Below are 17,668 nucleotides of genomic sequence, written 5' to 3'. Positions count from 1 at the left end.
CTCTGTGGCCTTTGCTGCAAGTGTGTATTTGAATCCCTGATGTGACCTTGCAGCATTGTTTTGGGCCAAGAGTGACCTGGCCAGAGCTTCCCCCTCCCCCCGTGCACCCAATGTGATGCATTAGAAGGACACAGGCTGATGCTCCCTTTTAAGAATCAGGGGGCAAGGGTGGGGTTACTGTATAGCTACTAACCATATATTCTAGTCGGATACTCTCTATATCTTATCTCATTTCACACGCCCAGCAAGCCTGAGAGGCACACGTAGTCATTCCTGTGGGACCGATAAGGAACCCGCCGCACAGAGAGATTAAGTGACTATCCCCGGGTCGCACGGCAAAGAAGTGGCTGAACTGGTCTCAGCTGTTCTCTTTCCGGTCATGTTCTAGCTCTTTACATTCCCCTGAGGTTCCTCAAGGGCTCCAGCCAGCACAGCAGGGAGAACAGGAGGGGAGAGGCCGGGAAGGGACAGAGCTCTCTGCACACAAAGGGCTCTGGTGAGGTGAAGTGCCACGTCTTTGTCCCACCCTAAGGAATCCCTCTGACAGATGCTGGATCCCACAGCCAGCAGCCCACCAGCTGAGAAAAGCACTGCAGGGGCAGCTGAGCCCCCTGCCCGCTGGCAACGAGGGCGTGTTTGGTGCCGAGGGGGAAAGTGGAACAGACCCGGGGGTGGGTGTAGGCCTGCCTCGGCCACCAAAAGCCAAGCCTCCAGCATTCTCTACCGGGGACTGAGTTTCTACAGGAAGTCCCGACTCTGGGCTCTTTTCTTCACTCTGTCAGGATCCCTCCCCCTGAATCCCTCCGCTCCCACCCTGGGCTGTGGGGGGCAGCTGAACTGGCAAACCTGGGATGGCCGGTGGGAAGACCCTCCCCCGCCTCGGCCAAGCTCAGGGAGGGACCCTGCGCGGGGCGTGGACTCAGGCAGCCCCGGCAGCAGCCCAGCCGGCTTACTGTGTCCTGGCTGTGTGTTCTGGGAACTTCCATGCCCCCGTCTGTAAAGTGGGAATGACAGCAGTCATGTCTTAGGACTGTTCTGAGGGTTGAGTAAAATTATGTCTGCGAAGTGCTGAGTTCACTTCAGATGCTCAAACTACTCATCTCTTTTCCTTTCCCTGTTGATGTCAGGTTTCAGACAGGCCAGCGCCAACGACACAGAGTGACCCTGGGGACTGGGGCAGGGGGGAGAGAATGACGGGAAGAGGCTTCTTGGGACAGTGTGACCGGCAGGGATGGGAGTGCGGGGCTAGAAGCCATGCCAGGGCTGTCGGCACCCAGGGCAGGCACGCTAGGTCTATGCACCAGGCCCGCTGCAGAGGGTCTCTCGCTGCAGTCCTCAGCCCCTCGACCCACACCAGTGACGTCGGAACCTCTGAGGATGCAGCCTGGGCTGTGATATTTCATGATGGCCTCAGGGTATTCTTAGCATACCCAGGGTGGAGAATCACTCCTAAGGAGGGAGAAACAAGGACAGAGATGCCCCCTAAACGGCAAGAAAGGAAGACCCAGCGGGAGTAAAAAGGATCATGACCTCGTCCAAACTTGATTACTTCCCAAAGGCCTCACTGCCAGACATCACCACATGGGGGGCTAGGGCTCTGAGGTACGGATTTGGGGGACACGTTTCAGTCCCCACCAGTGTCTGCATCCTTGTTCAGAGAGTCAACTGTGGATCACAATGACCCTTTTCAGACTTTCTGTAGCAAAAAATAAACTTCCATTGGGTTAAGCCACTGAGACTTCGGGGCTTATCTGTTTCTGCAACTGATATGATCTAAAACACCTTTGTTCCTTAAACACAAGTCCCTTTACATACCAGAGCCCAAGTCCCTGGTTCTTAAGATATGGCCATTTCCAGTTTCCGATCTCTTCACTCCTGACTTAGTCACTCAGCTGCAACCCTGTCGTGTTCTTTGTAGTTTCAGGAACACGACATGCCCTTGCCTGCTCATCTTGGAACCTCAGCACAAGCTCCTTCCCTCTGCCTCAGATGCTCCTAGAAATCTGTCCCACCTGCACATCCATTACCGTGTCTATTACAGTCCCAGCATCATCCACGGTGGGTGGTGGCTGCTGAGTCCTTATCTGGCCTCCCGACCTGAGGAGATGTGCTTGTTCATCATTAGAATATACGAACTCCCCGCGGGAGTCAGAGGGTTCACTAGCCAGAACAATAAAAGGTGTTTTGTTTTTTTTTTTTAATGTTACTTTTCCTGTTTAATTGAAAATCGTCTTTGCGGAAAAAATCATGGCAAATTTTATTCTTCGTGCACTTTGTTTTCTTCAAAACCAGTATTAGATGAGGTACAATGATCATCGTCGCTATTCAAGCAGACTCTCGGGCAATAGAGGGAAATTAAAGGCTACCCTGGGGTTATTATAATGGACCTTTCTTGAGACTAAGTTGAAAAATGTTAAAGAAATTAACAGCTACAAAGTTCAGAGCTTGCCAGCGATGCCCCAGATAATAAGTCCACACGCTGTCTCTGCCGCCCCGCAGTGTCGCTCGACAATGAGCCCGGGGATGGCCACTCCCCGCTTGAAACCATTTGGTTCCTCTGGTCTCTGTGACAAGAGGGGCCAACAGATTTCAGCTGGTGTCGCTCTCCAGTGGTGCCTCCCCTGCCTCTCGGGTGACATCAAGCCCCCCATCAGACTCCTTCAAAGGATGGCATCACTCTCCTTATACTTTTCCCAGCTCTTCTGGCTTTCCTCCTGCTTCCCGAGCAAGTCCATCTTTGTTTCCTCCGCAGACTCACTCGCCCCGTCTGATCGTTAAGCATGAACTTCCTCCACTCCAGGCTGTGTCTGGGGCCATCTCCTCTCTTCACGTGGGCTCTCCCCCAGCTGACCTTCCTGCCCACAGCTTCACCAGCCCTGGGCCCTCCCGAGAACCACACATCTGTGTATCTCCAGCTCAGTCCTCAAGCTCCAGGCACACGACGTGACATGTCTCAGAGTCAACACAGACATTCCTCTGCCTCCAAACCACTCCTCTTTCAATTTCCCGGGATGGGCAAAGACACACCTTCCCTCCTTAGTCCTGTAAGCCAGAAACCAAGTGTCATGCCCGTCACTGCTCGGTCCCTTAATCCCAAAGTGTATCACCAGGCCCTGGCAATTTTAATGCCTAAATATGTCCCCAGCCCACCCATTTCTCCCCACTTCCTTTACCTCATCCACACTCTTCTCACCTCTTTGCTAGGTCTGTGCAGTACCTTCCTGACGGGTTGGCCGTCCCTCATCCAGCCCCTCTGGAGGCCTACTTTCCTTTCTCCACGGTGCTGCCAGAGTAATCTTGCCAAATTCAAATATGGTACTGTCACCCTCCTCCTTAGAACTTCCAGTGACTTCTTACGCCTCTCAGCGTAAGACCAAATTCTTCAGCTGGCCCATGGAGCCCGGCCTGGCCTCAGCTTCTCTCCAGCCCATCCACACGCCACATCCATCCCTTAACATACGCCGTGCTCCCGTGCTCCCACCCCGCTACCCTGCCCATCCCCTCAGGTGTTAACTCACGTCACCCTCTGGGTGAAACCAGATCCCCTATTAGAGGAGGTCATAATGCAATATGCTTTTCACTGTTATACTTTAAACAAGTGGCCTTTTCATTTCTATGGGCGAGTATTAGATTATCACGTGTCTCCTTGACTGAATGGATGGTAAGTTCTCTGGGGGGCTGGGGGTAGGGTGGGGAGAGCCTGTATCTGGTGTTGCTAACAGTCGTCTCCTGAGAGTTTATTACAGGGCCTTGAGTCACACCCTTTTAAGATGTTTTATGAAGAAACAGATTTGCCATGATTTGTGAAGAATGGAAGTTTGTCCCTGGATTTCTCTTTAAGGCTTCCTACTTTCCATAACGGATGCTGCTGAGAAACTATGGGCTCTTCTGGCCAAGGCACCATCCTGCAAAAGGAGACTGGACGTGGCTGGACAGCTCATAAGACTTTCGAGTGCTGGGGGAGTCACCCCTGCAGGCAGCAGTCCGGAAAGGCACCACCTCCTCAATATCTCTGCAGCAGAAATGGTTGATGCCTAGAGATCCTGCAGGACGCTTTTGAAGATAGATCACTTCTCTGAGACAGCTTCTAACTTGCCATGTGAATTTGTAATCTTCTTGTTGCTGACGCGGACAGACAAGGGCAATGAGGCAGACCTTAACCCAAGTTACCAACAAACAAAGGAAAGGACTCAAGGTGAATTTGACCCAGAGAGTCTTAGAGAATTTTAACCCAAGCCTACTCTTGGCAGACAACATTGACTAGAGGAGTTTGGGCTTCACTGATACTTTAGTGAGTTTCTAAGACGTTTCCCTCACGTTGAAAAGAATCAAATCAACTAGATATTATACATATGTATGTATTTCCGCGTCAGAGACCACCTAGCAGTCCTCATCATTGCAGCCTCCTGTGTTACATGAGCACAAAACTGTGTGTATAGTATGTATGCGCTTGTTTTTCTAATACAAAAAAAATCCATAGTTCTTATCAGTATCCTAAGGAGGTCTTGATTTACAAGTGTAGGAACCAGCAAACTACATACAGAATAAAGCCTCTTCTGGTCCTAAAATTACATACATCTTAAAGCTTAACGCCAAATTGGTGGCAGTGTTGGAAAATTTAGTGAAAATCTGGACCCCCTGTACCTGAGTGTTAAATATTTGCCTGAAAAAAAAATTCAGTTTTTATGCAGATATTTGGAGTCATGTAGATAGAGTCCAAGACCTTGGCTGTAACGTTAACCCACACATTTGCATGATTGATGCTAGGCTCCGGACCTCCCCTGAGGAGGAGGAGGTCAGCCCAATGGAAGGTTGTCAGGGACCCAGCACGGCAGGGAAGGGGAAGATTCTGTGAACAACCACAATTCCTGATCCGTAGTCAGGACATGCCTCCTCACGCAACCAGAGGAAATCCTCTTGATTTTAACAACCAAAACTTGACTGGAGCTGAGTCAGATACCCATCTGTTAACTCCCCAGCCAGCCCACCTCTAGGAAGCAGGGGAGGAGAAGCCAGCTGGAAATGTGTCTTTCCCCACATAAAAGGTGTCTTATTTGTCTCAACACCTGCACAGGACGGGAAGAGGCCAGCAGAAGACCCCAGACCCACACCCAACACCCTCCTGGAGCCATATGAATGGTTGCCCCCAATTCCACCTGACTGCTTGGCCATAAGGAGTTAATACTGCAAAATCATGACTGCAGATGCAGAACTGAGAGTCTTCAGACCCTTGCTCCAAAGAGTTTTTAAACCACAGACTCCTAAAAGGCTGCTGGTTTCTGTTCCTTTTTTTGTATTTCACGATAGCCATAATAAACTTAAAAACCGCTGCCACTATGTAAGGGAGCATCGACTGTCCAAGGAGTTCAAACTCTACTTCCATGCAATATCTTATCAGTACGTATCCTCCTATATTCCCCCACTTCACCTCCTCCCGCCAGGCATCCTTCTCTTTGGGTTGCTCTTGATATGAAGTGAATATTGGAGCCTCTTCTTTCCCCCCACTTCAATGAAACTCCTTTGACCTCAAACCAGAGGGATGGAATAGGGGAATAAAATTAGTGAACGACACACACTCAGCTCTCATCCTTTGCAGAGCACTCCTAGGTCCTGGTGACGCTGGTCCTGGCTGATTTGGGGGAGCCTTCCCCCCCCAGATATTTGAGTTAGGGCCTGGGATCATTCCCTGAGGCACATTTTCCTCTGCACAGCTCCACGGCACCACTGGGTGGGGTAATAAAGGGTCTGTTTACGATATTAAATTTCTCAAGGCTTGAGGTGGGGTCTTTTGGACTCTTTACCAGTGATCAATTTTTCAGTCTGCTGCTTTATCTACCTGACAGGAAGACTTGAACTACTGCCATTTCTAAATTGCACTTCTAAATATTGACTTAATGGCAAGACTCAAAGTGTCATAACACAGCTCACTGGAGCAATAAAGATTTTCCAGGCCTCATCGAGAGGTCTGTACAATGTCTGGTGGGGACTGGAGAAGGAAGAGGAGGGATTGAGAAGAAAAATAAAACCAAGTCATGTTTAGAAGAAATGCCACTGCACTTCACTAAATCTTGCAGAGACAAATGAACACTCACTGGGCTATGAGCTGTGGCCGGAGAGGACCAAGGTGGAGGGAGAAAGGACAGCAGTGATCGTTTAATCCCTCGGCTGTCAACCAGTAAGAATGGAGGGGCCAGAGCACGCCTGGCTTGGGCTGGGCGGCAGGGCCTTCAGAGACAGCTGGTGCTCAGGGAGCCTTTATTTGTGGATCCAGTTTAGAAGGAATGGACAGTGTCTAAGAAACAAGAGACTTTTCATCCAATTTCTATCAAGACTTCAACACGGCCAGATGGCTAGCTAACATCCATGTAGATCACTGATGAAATTCTGGGAGGTTATCTGTTTTAGCTTCTGCCCTCCTGATAGGAGACACCATAAACTGATCTCAAGCCGTATGTGTCACATCACATGAGCTGCTGAATCAAAGAAAGCGAGTGGCCGTTTCCTGCCCTTCAAGAGCTATTTTGGAGGAGCGACAAGATATTTTACACTCACGTTAGCACTGAGACTTTGTAGCTACTCAGGGACACATGAATTCAAATTGCTTGTTATGATTAAGGAGCCAGACTCTCCAGGATGAGATAAAGAGCGGCGCTCTGTAATACAGCTGAGAGAAGTCTGAAACATGGCAACTGTCTCCTTTAAGATCTTCCCCCCCTTTCCACGAGCACTGGCATCCGTGGCTCCCCAGAAGGCCATCAGAGGAGAGTGTATGTGCAGGAGGCATGTGGGGATCCGGGAGGAGGTGCCGGGGGAGGTGCTCTTCAGAGCAAGAAGAGATCAAGTTCCAAGACACAGAAAGTCACATTAACCGGATCCCGTGGAAGATGGCCCTTATGGAGTCGGGACAGCATTCGTCTTGATGGTCCTCGGGTTCGTTTCGAGGTGGTCCCTAAGAGCGCGAGTTTGCTCCCGGCCCCTCCTAGGCCTATGCCTGCGGGCCCTTGTGTTTGTTGATGATGATTGCTGAGAATGACCTCAAAGCGCAGCAACATCTTTCGGCTCTGGATCTCGTCGCGTGGGGCTGAACCCGAGCTGGGCTCCCCGACCAAGTCTGATTAGCTTGGCGGATGCACCGACTTGTTTTCTCAATCTTAACGTCCAGCTCCGTGAAAAGCTGAGCCTCCACTTAAGGTAGAGTCTCTTCAACCCTTCCCGTGCCTGAAAGCTTCTTCTTATGTCAGCCCAGGTAGCTGCTATGGACCGAACCCCAGGTGTCTTCTGAAGCAACCCCAGCACTGCCCCGACACTGCATCTGCCCGCAGAACCAGCCTGTCTGTCTGTTCTTCCGCCGGGTTTGAAGTAACGCGGCTGCCCTGGCCGTCCTGGGCTCACCTGTGGATGCCAGTCTCTGCTCTGCAGCAGCTTTCTGGGCACTCAGCACAGCGCAGCTGTGGGCCTGCTTTCCCTGCTCTCCGTCCATCCTTGCTTGACGCCCCTCCTCCGAGAGCTGGCACAGCCTTGAGCCCCCGGAGCAGCTCTCCACGTGGCCACCTGCAACCAGCATCCTCCAAACTCTCGCTCCAGGCCCACGTCCTCAGTGTGGGCCACCTGTGACTCAGCCCGGGCTCACCCCCCCTTCCCCCCGCTCCCCCGCCCCCCAGAACCCGCCACTCTCGCACAGTTCCATCAGGCTGCCGCCGTCTCCAGCCCAGGCCAGCAAGATCCCTCCACATGCTTCCCCCACTTATCCCTTCATTTCTTCTAGGCCTCCTGATCTCTTCTTCCACAGTGACAATCATCAGTTTTGCACCGGGAAGAGTTAGGAAAAATGTGTCTACAGCCATGTGCATGGAAAAGTTATATTGCCCACTCGCTAGGAACACATCCTACCAATGCAAAGTCAGCGGTGAGTTGAGTATTCTGTTGTCACTGAATCCTGTCATCCTTAATAAAAGAGTTTGGCTGACAAGATGAGAGTCTCCTGAAGCCCCTCACAGCAGCCAGGGCAGTCTGCATGAGTGCTTACCTCCCTCACTGAAGTAAGTTAAGTACTTTAGTTTCTCATTGATTTAGGATGTACAGGAGGAATATTAATATAAAGGGACTTCATTTAATGCACAACCAAAAAGTTGTAAGAGCTTTGAATCCTCTTTTCAGTATTGCAGGGGAGCTCAAAATCTGTAGAAATGGTACTCCAAGTTCTTTGTAAAGCAAATGAGCACCCTATAATGTATCTCTCCAGTGTAGCCAAAATTTTACCCATGAAAACGCATGATATACTGCAGAAATATTGCTGAACCAAGGGAATTAGGAAATGGCATTATGTCTGCTCTGATGTTAGAGAGTTTGAACCAAAACTTAAAGAAACATGTCCATAAGACATTTCTTGAACAAAGACCCCATTTTCTAAATCCTGGCTTGGTCCTCAAACATATCTACATGCTTTGTTCTCAGAGACTCCAATGGTGCTTTGAGATTTGGAAGGTTGGACAGGCATGGATGTCAACACACTCACCTGGCCAGTAGTACATGTAGACCTTCCTTTTGGCCTTGGTCAGAGTGATCCACAGAGGTTCTGATCCATTCCACCAGAGAGGCATCAGGCTGTCTCTGTTGACCCCTATGTCAAATGACTTGTTGGTGGCGGGGTCCCACATGTAGTTCCCGATCATCTGATGGACCTCACAATGGCGACCTACGTTAATGAAAACACAAGGCTGTCAGTCTATTGCTCTGGTATTTTTACTTTTCATCTTTATTTTCTGAATTTAAAAGCCATTCAGGGGCTTCCCTGGTGGCGCAGTGGTTGAGAGTCCGCCTGCCGATGCAGGGGACACGGGTTCGTGCCCCGGTCCGGGAAGATCCCACATGCCGCGGAGCGGCTGGGCCCGTGAGCCATGGCCGCTGGGCCTGCGCTTCCGGAGCCTGTGCTCTGCAACGGGAGAGGCCACAACAGTGAGAGGCCCGCGTACCAAAAAAAAACAGTATACATTCAGTGCTTTTATTGTATTCACAAAGTTGTGCAACCATCACTACTGTCTAATTCCAGAACACTTTCATCACCCCCAAAAGAAACCTCATGCAAATTAGCAGCCACTCTCCATTCCCTCCTTCTCCCAGTCCCAGGCAACCACCCATCTACTTTCTGTCTCCATGCATTTGCCTATTCCGGATATTTTGTATAAATGGAATCATACAATACGTGGCCTTTTATGTCTGGCTTCTCGCATTTAGCATAATGTGTTTAAGGTTCATCCATGTCGTGATATCTATCAGTACGTCATTGTTTCTCGTGACTTAATAATATTCTACTTTGAAAAACAAAGCAAGAAAACAACCCTCCCAAAGGAGTGTTACACAGAGAGGAGGGCTGCTTCTGTTGGTTACAGAAGTGAAAGACACAGCGCTTGGAATCTTTTGAAACATTAGGCTTAAATTATTTATTTTGGAGCAATCTGTTACATCTTTAAAGTAAAAATAACACAAACATTGGCACGTGCATCAAAAATTGCTGCAATTTTAGTGAGCGTCATTTGGCGTCGGGCTGAAACACGCTTCACGGAGCTCACTGACTGTGCTTAATCAAAATGGCTTTTTTCGTTTGCTTGTTTGTTTGCTGTTGTTCTGTCTTCTTGCCAGCAAGCCCCCCAACACCCACACTTTATTTTTAATCAAAAAAAAAGGAGAAACCGTAAAATAAAATTTTGAAAATTCATAGACCCAAAATATCTTAAAGGAAAAACCTTTTATTTCATCACAGAAACCCATGCATTCCACAAATGATGCTTGCAACTAAAAGCCCAGAGAGCCAAACAAAATGCTTACCCAAAGCTGTAGAGTTAGTTTTTTGACCCTGACTGAAGCTTTCACATGTAAACTGACAAAATTAAAAAATAAAAACTTTGAGAAAATGATCCAGTGATTAAGGAACTTCTTAGTTTTATTTATTCCTTCAACTAACATTTATTAAATGCTCCTATGAACTATACATTGTGATAGGTGTAGAGACTCAAATCTGAATAAATGTAGTCCCCAACCTCAAGTGCATTGTTATGTAATACTCAACAAAGTGTCCCCTGCACAAAAGAGACAGGCCTCCTGGGAGGGGCTAAGAAGGGGACCACGTTGTAATCTTTTTTTTAAATAAATTTATTTATTTTATTTAATTATTTTTGGCTGCATTGGGTCTTCGTTGCTGCACACAGGCTTTCCCTAGTTGAGGCGAGCGGGAGCTATTCTTCATTGTGGTGCGCAGGCTTCTCATTGCGGTGGCTTCTCTTGTTGCGGAGCATGGGCTCTAGGCGCGCGGGCTTCAGTAGTGGTGGCAGGCGAGCTTCAGTAGTTGTGGCGTGTGAGCTTCAGTAGTTATGGCTCGCAGGCTCTAGAGCGCAGGCTCAGTAGTCATCGCACTTGCTCCGAGGCACGTGGGATCTTCCTGGACCAGGGCTCGAACCTGTGTCCCCCGCATTGGCAGGCAGATTCTTAACCTCTGCGCCACCAGGGAAGCCCAGGTTGTCGTCTTACTTGGAGAATTATAAGGACTGTCACCAACTCGGGTGCTGAGGATAATTCCTACTACTAAAAGGAGAGGCATCCTTCTTATTGGTTCTGTTATCCTTTCTGGTGTATCAGAGTTTAACAATATTAAGGGAACCTGCCTAATGAGTAAAAGTTCTTATCTATTTCCTTAACCCAAAACACTGCATCCCCTATCTAAACGTTTCTATCACCCTAATGACGCTCACTCACCCTTTTCACGAGGCAAGATAATCATGATAATAGTCGTGGGAAATGTGTCCTTTTGGGTCTTTCTCTGTAGATGCTCTCTAGCGCTCTCCCAAGGGCAGGGAGGGCATCTCACCTGGTGCTGGTGCGTACAAACTCACAGGAAGGGTGAAAATTAGAAGGGGGTATGAAAAGCGTTACTGAAGTCAGCAGACCAAATGGAGCCTCTGAGTGAATCGCTGGGAGAGTGTCAGAAGGGCTACAGATATCAGATACGGGAATAGTAAGGGAAGGTACCAAGTGGGGTTGTGTGTGTGCAGGAGTCTCTACTTTTAACTGGAACTGTTTCAACTATTCTAGAAGGAATGCGTGAAACCCAAATCTAAGCAGGGGCCTCACGTGATTCAGTTTTCAAAACGTGCTACATTCAGAGAAGCATGAAAATATTTTTTTAAGTACTTATATAACCTTTACTTGTATATCGCAGACCCCCACAATATCTTTTGATAAAATTTCCCTCTTCTTTTCAACACTCACGTTCAACACTCTAGACCCAAAGGGTGGTGCAGGCTCTCTCACCCTCCTTCGCTCTTTTCCTCATGGGTAAAATATTATGGCCTCCTTTAGATTGTAGAGCTGTAGTATGACTGGACTGTGGGGTGGGTGTGTGTGTGTGTGTTTGTGTGTGTGTGCGTGTCAGAGAGACAGAGACAGAAAGAATATTCTCCCAGAGAATTTCTGCTAAACTAAATTCTCTACCTCTTACACTTATTTTTTTTTAACACCCATAAGGCCTCATTGAGGAGAGGTAGGATCTATGTGTGCAGTTAACACACAGTTCTGCCATATTTGTACATTTCAGATGATGAAGTCTTGTTTCCTGTGGTTCTCTGGGCCCCTTAGCTTTTTCTATAATGGGTCTTCTCTCCTCACCATTAGGTAGGACGTAGCATTAGCTTTCATATTTTCTTTTCATACCAATTGCTTGTGGTGCCCGTAGACTAAGGTGAGCTTCAAAGCCTTTAATTATGGCGTTCTTCAGGGAAGCGTCTTTGAGACGAGGCCTCCAGAGACGGCTTTGGTTCCTGTTCCCACCTAGCATCCTGGCTGGTCTAGGCTGGCCCAGAGAGGCACATCCATTCTAAGGGGAACTCAGACCCACGGAGGTAAATGATCCGTTCCCACTACCCCGAGACCCAACCCCTCTCCAAAGGCTGGACGCGAGGCACCAGCATGGAGGGTCCTGCCCACTTCCTGTGAGTGAATGGTGCCGAAGAGGATCCTGGGGCCAGTGGTTTTCCTTATATGATTAAAGGGTTTCCAAGTGTAGAGGGAGCTGTTTCAATAAGAAGGTCATCTCAGACCCCTGTTTAGAAAGTGGGTTTTATTCTTTTAGCGGACTGGGCCTTGAGTTGAAGCGAGAGGGTGTATTCTTCAAAGGCTTCATCACAGATGCAGTGCTAGCCCCCAGAGGCATCCCTTTGTTCTGGGAAGCACTGCCTTTCACGGAAGCCAGCAGGAGACGTATGCTCTCCATCTCATCATCTGCTCGAATCTCCTCTCCCAGCTGAGCCGATTTTGCTTCCCATGAATATATTAAGGCTGGTAGTCTGTGTCTGTAACAGCATGAGTCTGCTCTTCCTCAAGCTGGTTTCCTTACCTACCCAGGCCCTCTCTTGCTCTTTGGTTTTTATTGCTTGGCTGAAAGAACACAACACAACACAACATGAGGTACTGGCTTCTGCAGCCTACGAGCTCTGGTCTCCATATTTCTGCCTGACCTGTATCTATTTTTATGCATCTGCAACTTTGCTTGATTTTTCTCTGCTTTGGGATTTCTAAGCAGATCTTGCTGTAGTTTGATTATTTGGACCCTTTGCTCAGGGCGTCAGGAGAACCCTTCCTGACACCGTCACAAACCACAGACCTCGAGTGGCTTTTGGGTATGATGTAAGGAAGGTCCACTTCTGCTCCTACCCGCCTCTCCCTCCTCCAAACGCAGCTCTGTGGGTCTTTAAACTTTGTGCCAGCAGGCTCAGCGTTCACTGTGAAAATGCAGGCAGCTCCTGGCACAAACATTCCCAAACACAGATGAACATTTTTCTCCCTTTTCCCCCCTTATCCCTAAGACCGAAGAGTTTACAGACTTATTAATATAAAAAGTGGCAGTCAGCCCGATACTTGACGGAGCTGTGGACTCTTAACCCATCTGCAGACCCCACCTCAGCTCAAGAGCTGCTGCATTTGACTGGGAGCTGCTAGTGGCTCTCGCGCGTTGGGGGCCAGGGTGGGGCCGCTGTTTGTCTCTCTCGGTGGGAGCTGATGCAATAGCGTCCATACCTAGAACTGCTGTAAGAAAGCAGCAGGATATGACACCTTCATTTTCTATTCCTCAAAGCCTTAGACAGGTGTGTTCTGATGTAATGACCATCACCAGAAGTTTCTTAGCAAGTACCCATAATCCTCTGCACCATATTAAATGTTTCCAAACATCTCAAAAATGGCTGGCATTCACATCAAATGAGATGCGTGAGGATCTGCCCATTTCACCTGGAACTGGGAATCAGTAAGGTTGCTGCTACTTAGTCTTCAGTCAGTCTTAATCTTTTCTCATTACTTCCAAGCACTGAACGTTAATTCCTTTTATGGTTTCTTACTTCATTTATTCTTTTTTTTTCATTCACTCAACACGTATTTATCAAATAATGTTTACATGCCAGGTATACAAAGATCAAAAGATGTGGTCCTGGTGCTTCCCTGGTGGCGCAGTGGTTGAGAGTCCACCTGCTGATGCAGGGGACGCGGGCTCGTGCCCTGGTCCGGGAAGATCCCACATGCTACGGAGCGGCTGGGCCCATGAGCCATGGCTGCTGAGCCTGTGCGTCCGGAGCCTGTGCTCCGCAACGGGAGAGGCCACAACAGTGAGAGGCCCGCGTACCGCAAAAAAAAAAAAAAAGAAAGAAAAGAATGGAGTGAACAGTGCTTGACTTCCTCCCAAGATATAAATCAATACGCGGGAGCATCTTTTCTATACTGAGGCAAATTTTCAGACCCTTTCTAAGTGTGGATCATCTTCAAACATTTTATCCTTTGTGTTTTCAATGTCATGAAATATGTCTGAGACTTGTTTTAATGTGAAGTAGTTTTGCTGGTGTCACTTCCTCTAGGACATCTTCCTCCTTTTCATCACCACCCCTTTCTTCGTCGATAAGTTCGCCTTCACTAAGCTCCTCCGGCTGCATAGTGAGTCTCCAATAGTGTCAGTGTCAACTTTCCCACAGTCAACTATTTCCTCTATGATTCCAATTCCTTTTGATTCAAATACTGCAAAGTTATGTGCACAGTAAATGCAAAAATTTCTGCCACACCACACACATATTACTTGCTGTCACTTTCTGCCATGATGCTTGAATGTTTTCAGTTGCATGTTCTATGTCATATTTCCTCCAAAATTCAGCTAAAGAAATTGCATGATCTCCCACTGTAGCCTCAATAGCCTGTCCAAAAGTCCAGCTAAGATAATAGGCTTTAAAAATTGAAATAACTCTATGGTCTATTTGCTGGATTATTGAAATTGCTTTTGTCATAAAAAGAAAATGTTCAAATCTTCAGGTGTCCAAGAGAATCAGGGTGACCGGGGGCATTATCCAACAGTAGTAGTTTATTAAAAATTAAATTATCTGCATTTATCACTGGAAGACAAAGAGGGAACACAATTATATGCTTTGCTGTCTGTGCATGAACTAAATAACACATGGGCAGCAACCAACCAGCAACAGACCTTGAAAGAAGTGATGTGATTGGTCACTGATTATGATGCACATTTGTTATTTACACAGTGATTTGTGGACTGATGAGCTAGGAATGAAGTTTATATTTTATGCTGCAATAGTTACAATTAAGGTTGCCAGATTTATTTTAGTTAATATACCATGGTAACTGAAATTTGAATCATGTTGCAGAGCTGGTATTATTTAGCTAAACTGCAGTAACTGGATTTTGTGCTTATCCAAACAGTGCAAAGGGAGGAGAGTGTTTGTGTACACAGACACATGTAAATACATATATGAATACACAGCACACAGTAAAAACTGTTCTGATTAACTTATTATTATTAGGGTAGAGAGTCACACAAACAAATGTAATCTAGAGAGCAGTTGGAGCCTCCTTTCTTTCGAGCTCTCCACATGATTTGTCCCAACCCTGTTTCCACCAGACTCTTGCACTTCCCTGTGACACTCACTAACTTGCAGGCATCTCTACTTCTAGCCTCCTGCTCCCATAACATATGGCTCCCCAGAGGTGAGGCTCAGTGCTTTACGGCCACTCACACGACATAGTCATGAGTGGGGTGAACTTTACTGGGGATCCAGTGGGGTGTGCAGGGGAAGACTGAGAACAGTGCAAAGAACTTCAAATTGAGCGCCAGACATCCAAGTTCTGCAAAGTCTTTGCAGCCTCCCCCTCCAGGGCCTCCTCCTTGGCCCGTCACTGGAAAGATCGTAGCCTTGCGCATCTTACTGACTGACTCATGTCTGCTCCATTCTCTGCTCCACAGCACCCACCTCCAAAACTTCTCTCGGGAGGTCAAAGTTTTCTCAGAAGCAGTTCAGCCCCCCAGAGCTCCTGCTGAGCTCCTAAATTTGCATAGCTCGTTAGCTGATAGAATACTGAAAAAATATGGGGGCGGTGGGGGGGCAGGAAGAAAATAAGGAAGGAAGAAACCAAAAGAAAGTGTTTCTTTGATCAGGAATCGCCGACTTTATAAGGCCATTCTAGTCAGAGCTGCCAGGTTTATTTTAGCAAAAAAAAAAAAAACAAAACAACAAAACGCTGGAAGCTTCCCAGTTAAATCTGAGTTTCAGACAAAACTTTTTACTGTAAGTATGTCCCAAGTAGTCCATGGAACATGCCTCTGCGAAAGAATTATTTGTTGTTAACCTAAAATTCTAACTGAATGTCCTGTACTTTATCTGGCAACTCTAGAGAAAGCATCCTTTATTTGTCCCTATTTCACAGTAACAGTAAAGGATAAGAAGTGGAATCAGCAGGTGTGGGCGGAGCCCAAAAGGAACGTAGAATGAGGAGTGGCGGAGACTGCCTGCAAGAATCAGAGGAAGCTTCTAGAGGAGCTGGGAGTTGAGAGCTAAGTAAGACGTTTCCGGGCACAAACAGCACTGCAGACAGAGATGATGGCATGGGCAAGATTACGATGGGATTGGGGGTGTGGAGATTTCTTATTCAGGTAAAATGTAGAATCTTGCTCTCCATCACTCAGGGTTCCCTTTCCTTGAAAGGTGAGATGCTCTTAATGATATGCTGAGCTAATATAATTCAAGACAGCCAGGGCTTCATTCAGCCAAGGTCCTGGCACAATACATCACTGCTCATTAAAGGGGTGATTTGCAAAGGGGTGGCCAGGGTCCTGGGGAGCCCAGAAGACATGGTGAAGCAACCCAGGCTTAGCAGTCGCAGGGAGCCACTTCCACCCACCCTGCACCTGCCCCCCAGGCTTGAAGAGCTAGGGCGGCGGGTGTGGCCAGCAGGGAGCCTGGCGGAGATGGATACTCCTACGCTGCTGTCCTCCCGCTGTCCAGCTGAGGCGCTGCACCTCCTGGGGCTCCAGGCAGGCCAGGGAAGGGTGAGTAGGGCACAGAGGCAAACAGACAATATCCAGCACAACCGCCAAAGAAAATCATAAGACGCGGATTTCTCAAGAAAATCATGTTGACCTCTTGGGCAGGAGTCCTTAATTAAACATGGGAGACCACCTGAGCCTGAGGTCCCCGGCAGAGGGTCTTAGGAGTGTGTATGATCCCACACACATCTCAGAAATGGAAGGGACCTCAGCTGGCCTCCTGGTCTAACCCTCCACCTGTAAATTCAGAAGTGAGGAATGACTCTCTGCATTTTATATACATTAGCTGCAAAAGGGCTGAACATTTCGTTCACTGTCCCAGTGCTTATAAATGGTGTGTGGGGTGCAGGGGCAAAGAGAACACGAACGACCTGGCCTTGAACCACCACTCTTTCACCTTTCGCGGCTGCAGTAGATTAGTGGCTACATTTGTATTCTGGGACATAAAACTATGCTGCTTTCAAGATGAGACCTCTTGGCTCTTTTTTAAAACCATTTACTTATGTCTCTAAACACACACGCAGAAAAACAACTACATAGCGAAGGGTATCACTAAACACTCAGGTTCCACAGCCAGTGAGGAATTTCTCTATCATACAAAAGGCTTTCTTAATTCTTGGTGTACGATCACCTTTGCAAAGCCATATTAAAGCCATTCGTTGCGTTCTTCTGACATCCATGTGTTTCCACTAGATGAATATGGCTGTGTCTACTAGATATCAAAACAGCCGGGTGAAAAGTGAAAAATTAAGTTATATTTTAGGCACATCAATTTAGCCAAAACATAGAGATATAAATACAGGTTACAAAAGATTAATACAGACCTTGGAAATGATTCTTTCCTTAGAACATATACATTTTCACCCAGAGGCAGCACTCAGGTGAGTTCCGAGTCCACGGCTGCAGGCAGGCCTCTGGGGCCACCCACTGGAAGTCTGGGTTACAACCATGTGTGATGGGCACACGGAACAGGCTGTGGGCAACCTGTCCATCTCTGGGAGGTGATGGGTACGATGGAGAGAGGACGGACATGTGGTCAGACAGATCAGAGTTGGGGTTAAGGGGTCTTCCCCCTTTCTAGTCGTGCGGATTGAGGCTAATCTTTAACCTCTCAGAGCCTCATTTTTCCATCTCTAAAATGGGAATAACATTACTTCCCTGGCTGGATTGGGGTGAGTATTAAAGATAAAAATAGTTAAAACGTGTGTAATGCTTACTATGTTCCAAGGACTGTTCTAAGTTCATCTGTTACAGGTTGAATTGCACCCTCCCAAAAAAGACATGTTGGAGTCCTTAACCCCTAGT

At 47.7% G+C, this 17,668-nt stretch overlaps 1 protein-coding gene across 5 annotated transcripts in view; it reads right to left on the bottom strand.

Annotated features, from left to right (window-relative positions):
* The window catches only part of ENPP6 (ectonucleotide pyrophosphatase/phosphodiesterase 6), a 96,919-nt gene that overhangs the window by 44,299 nt on the left and 34,952 nt on the right, over window positions 1-17,668 (bottom strand). For all 5 annotated transcript variants that reach the window (XM_067722029.1, XM_067722032.1, XM_067722030.1 and 2 more), the window contains exon 2: window positions 8,516-8,695. In XM_067722029.1, coding sequence (XP_067578130.1) covers window positions 8,516-8,695 — 180 coding nt within the window. The remainder of the gene's footprint in view (window positions 1-8,515; window positions 8,696-17,668) is intronic.

This window comes from Pseudorca crassidens, chromosome 21, assembly GCF_039906515.1.
Source record: "Pseudorca crassidens isolate mPseCra1 chromosome 21, mPseCra1.hap1, whole genome shotgun sequence".
NCBI classification, from domain to species: Eukaryota; Metazoa; Chordata; class Mammalia; order Artiodactyla; family Delphinidae; genus Pseudorca; species Pseudorca crassidens.
The sequence above is the reverse complement of the archived record's forward strand: the minus strand, read 5'-3'. Positions and strand labels throughout refer to the sequence as shown.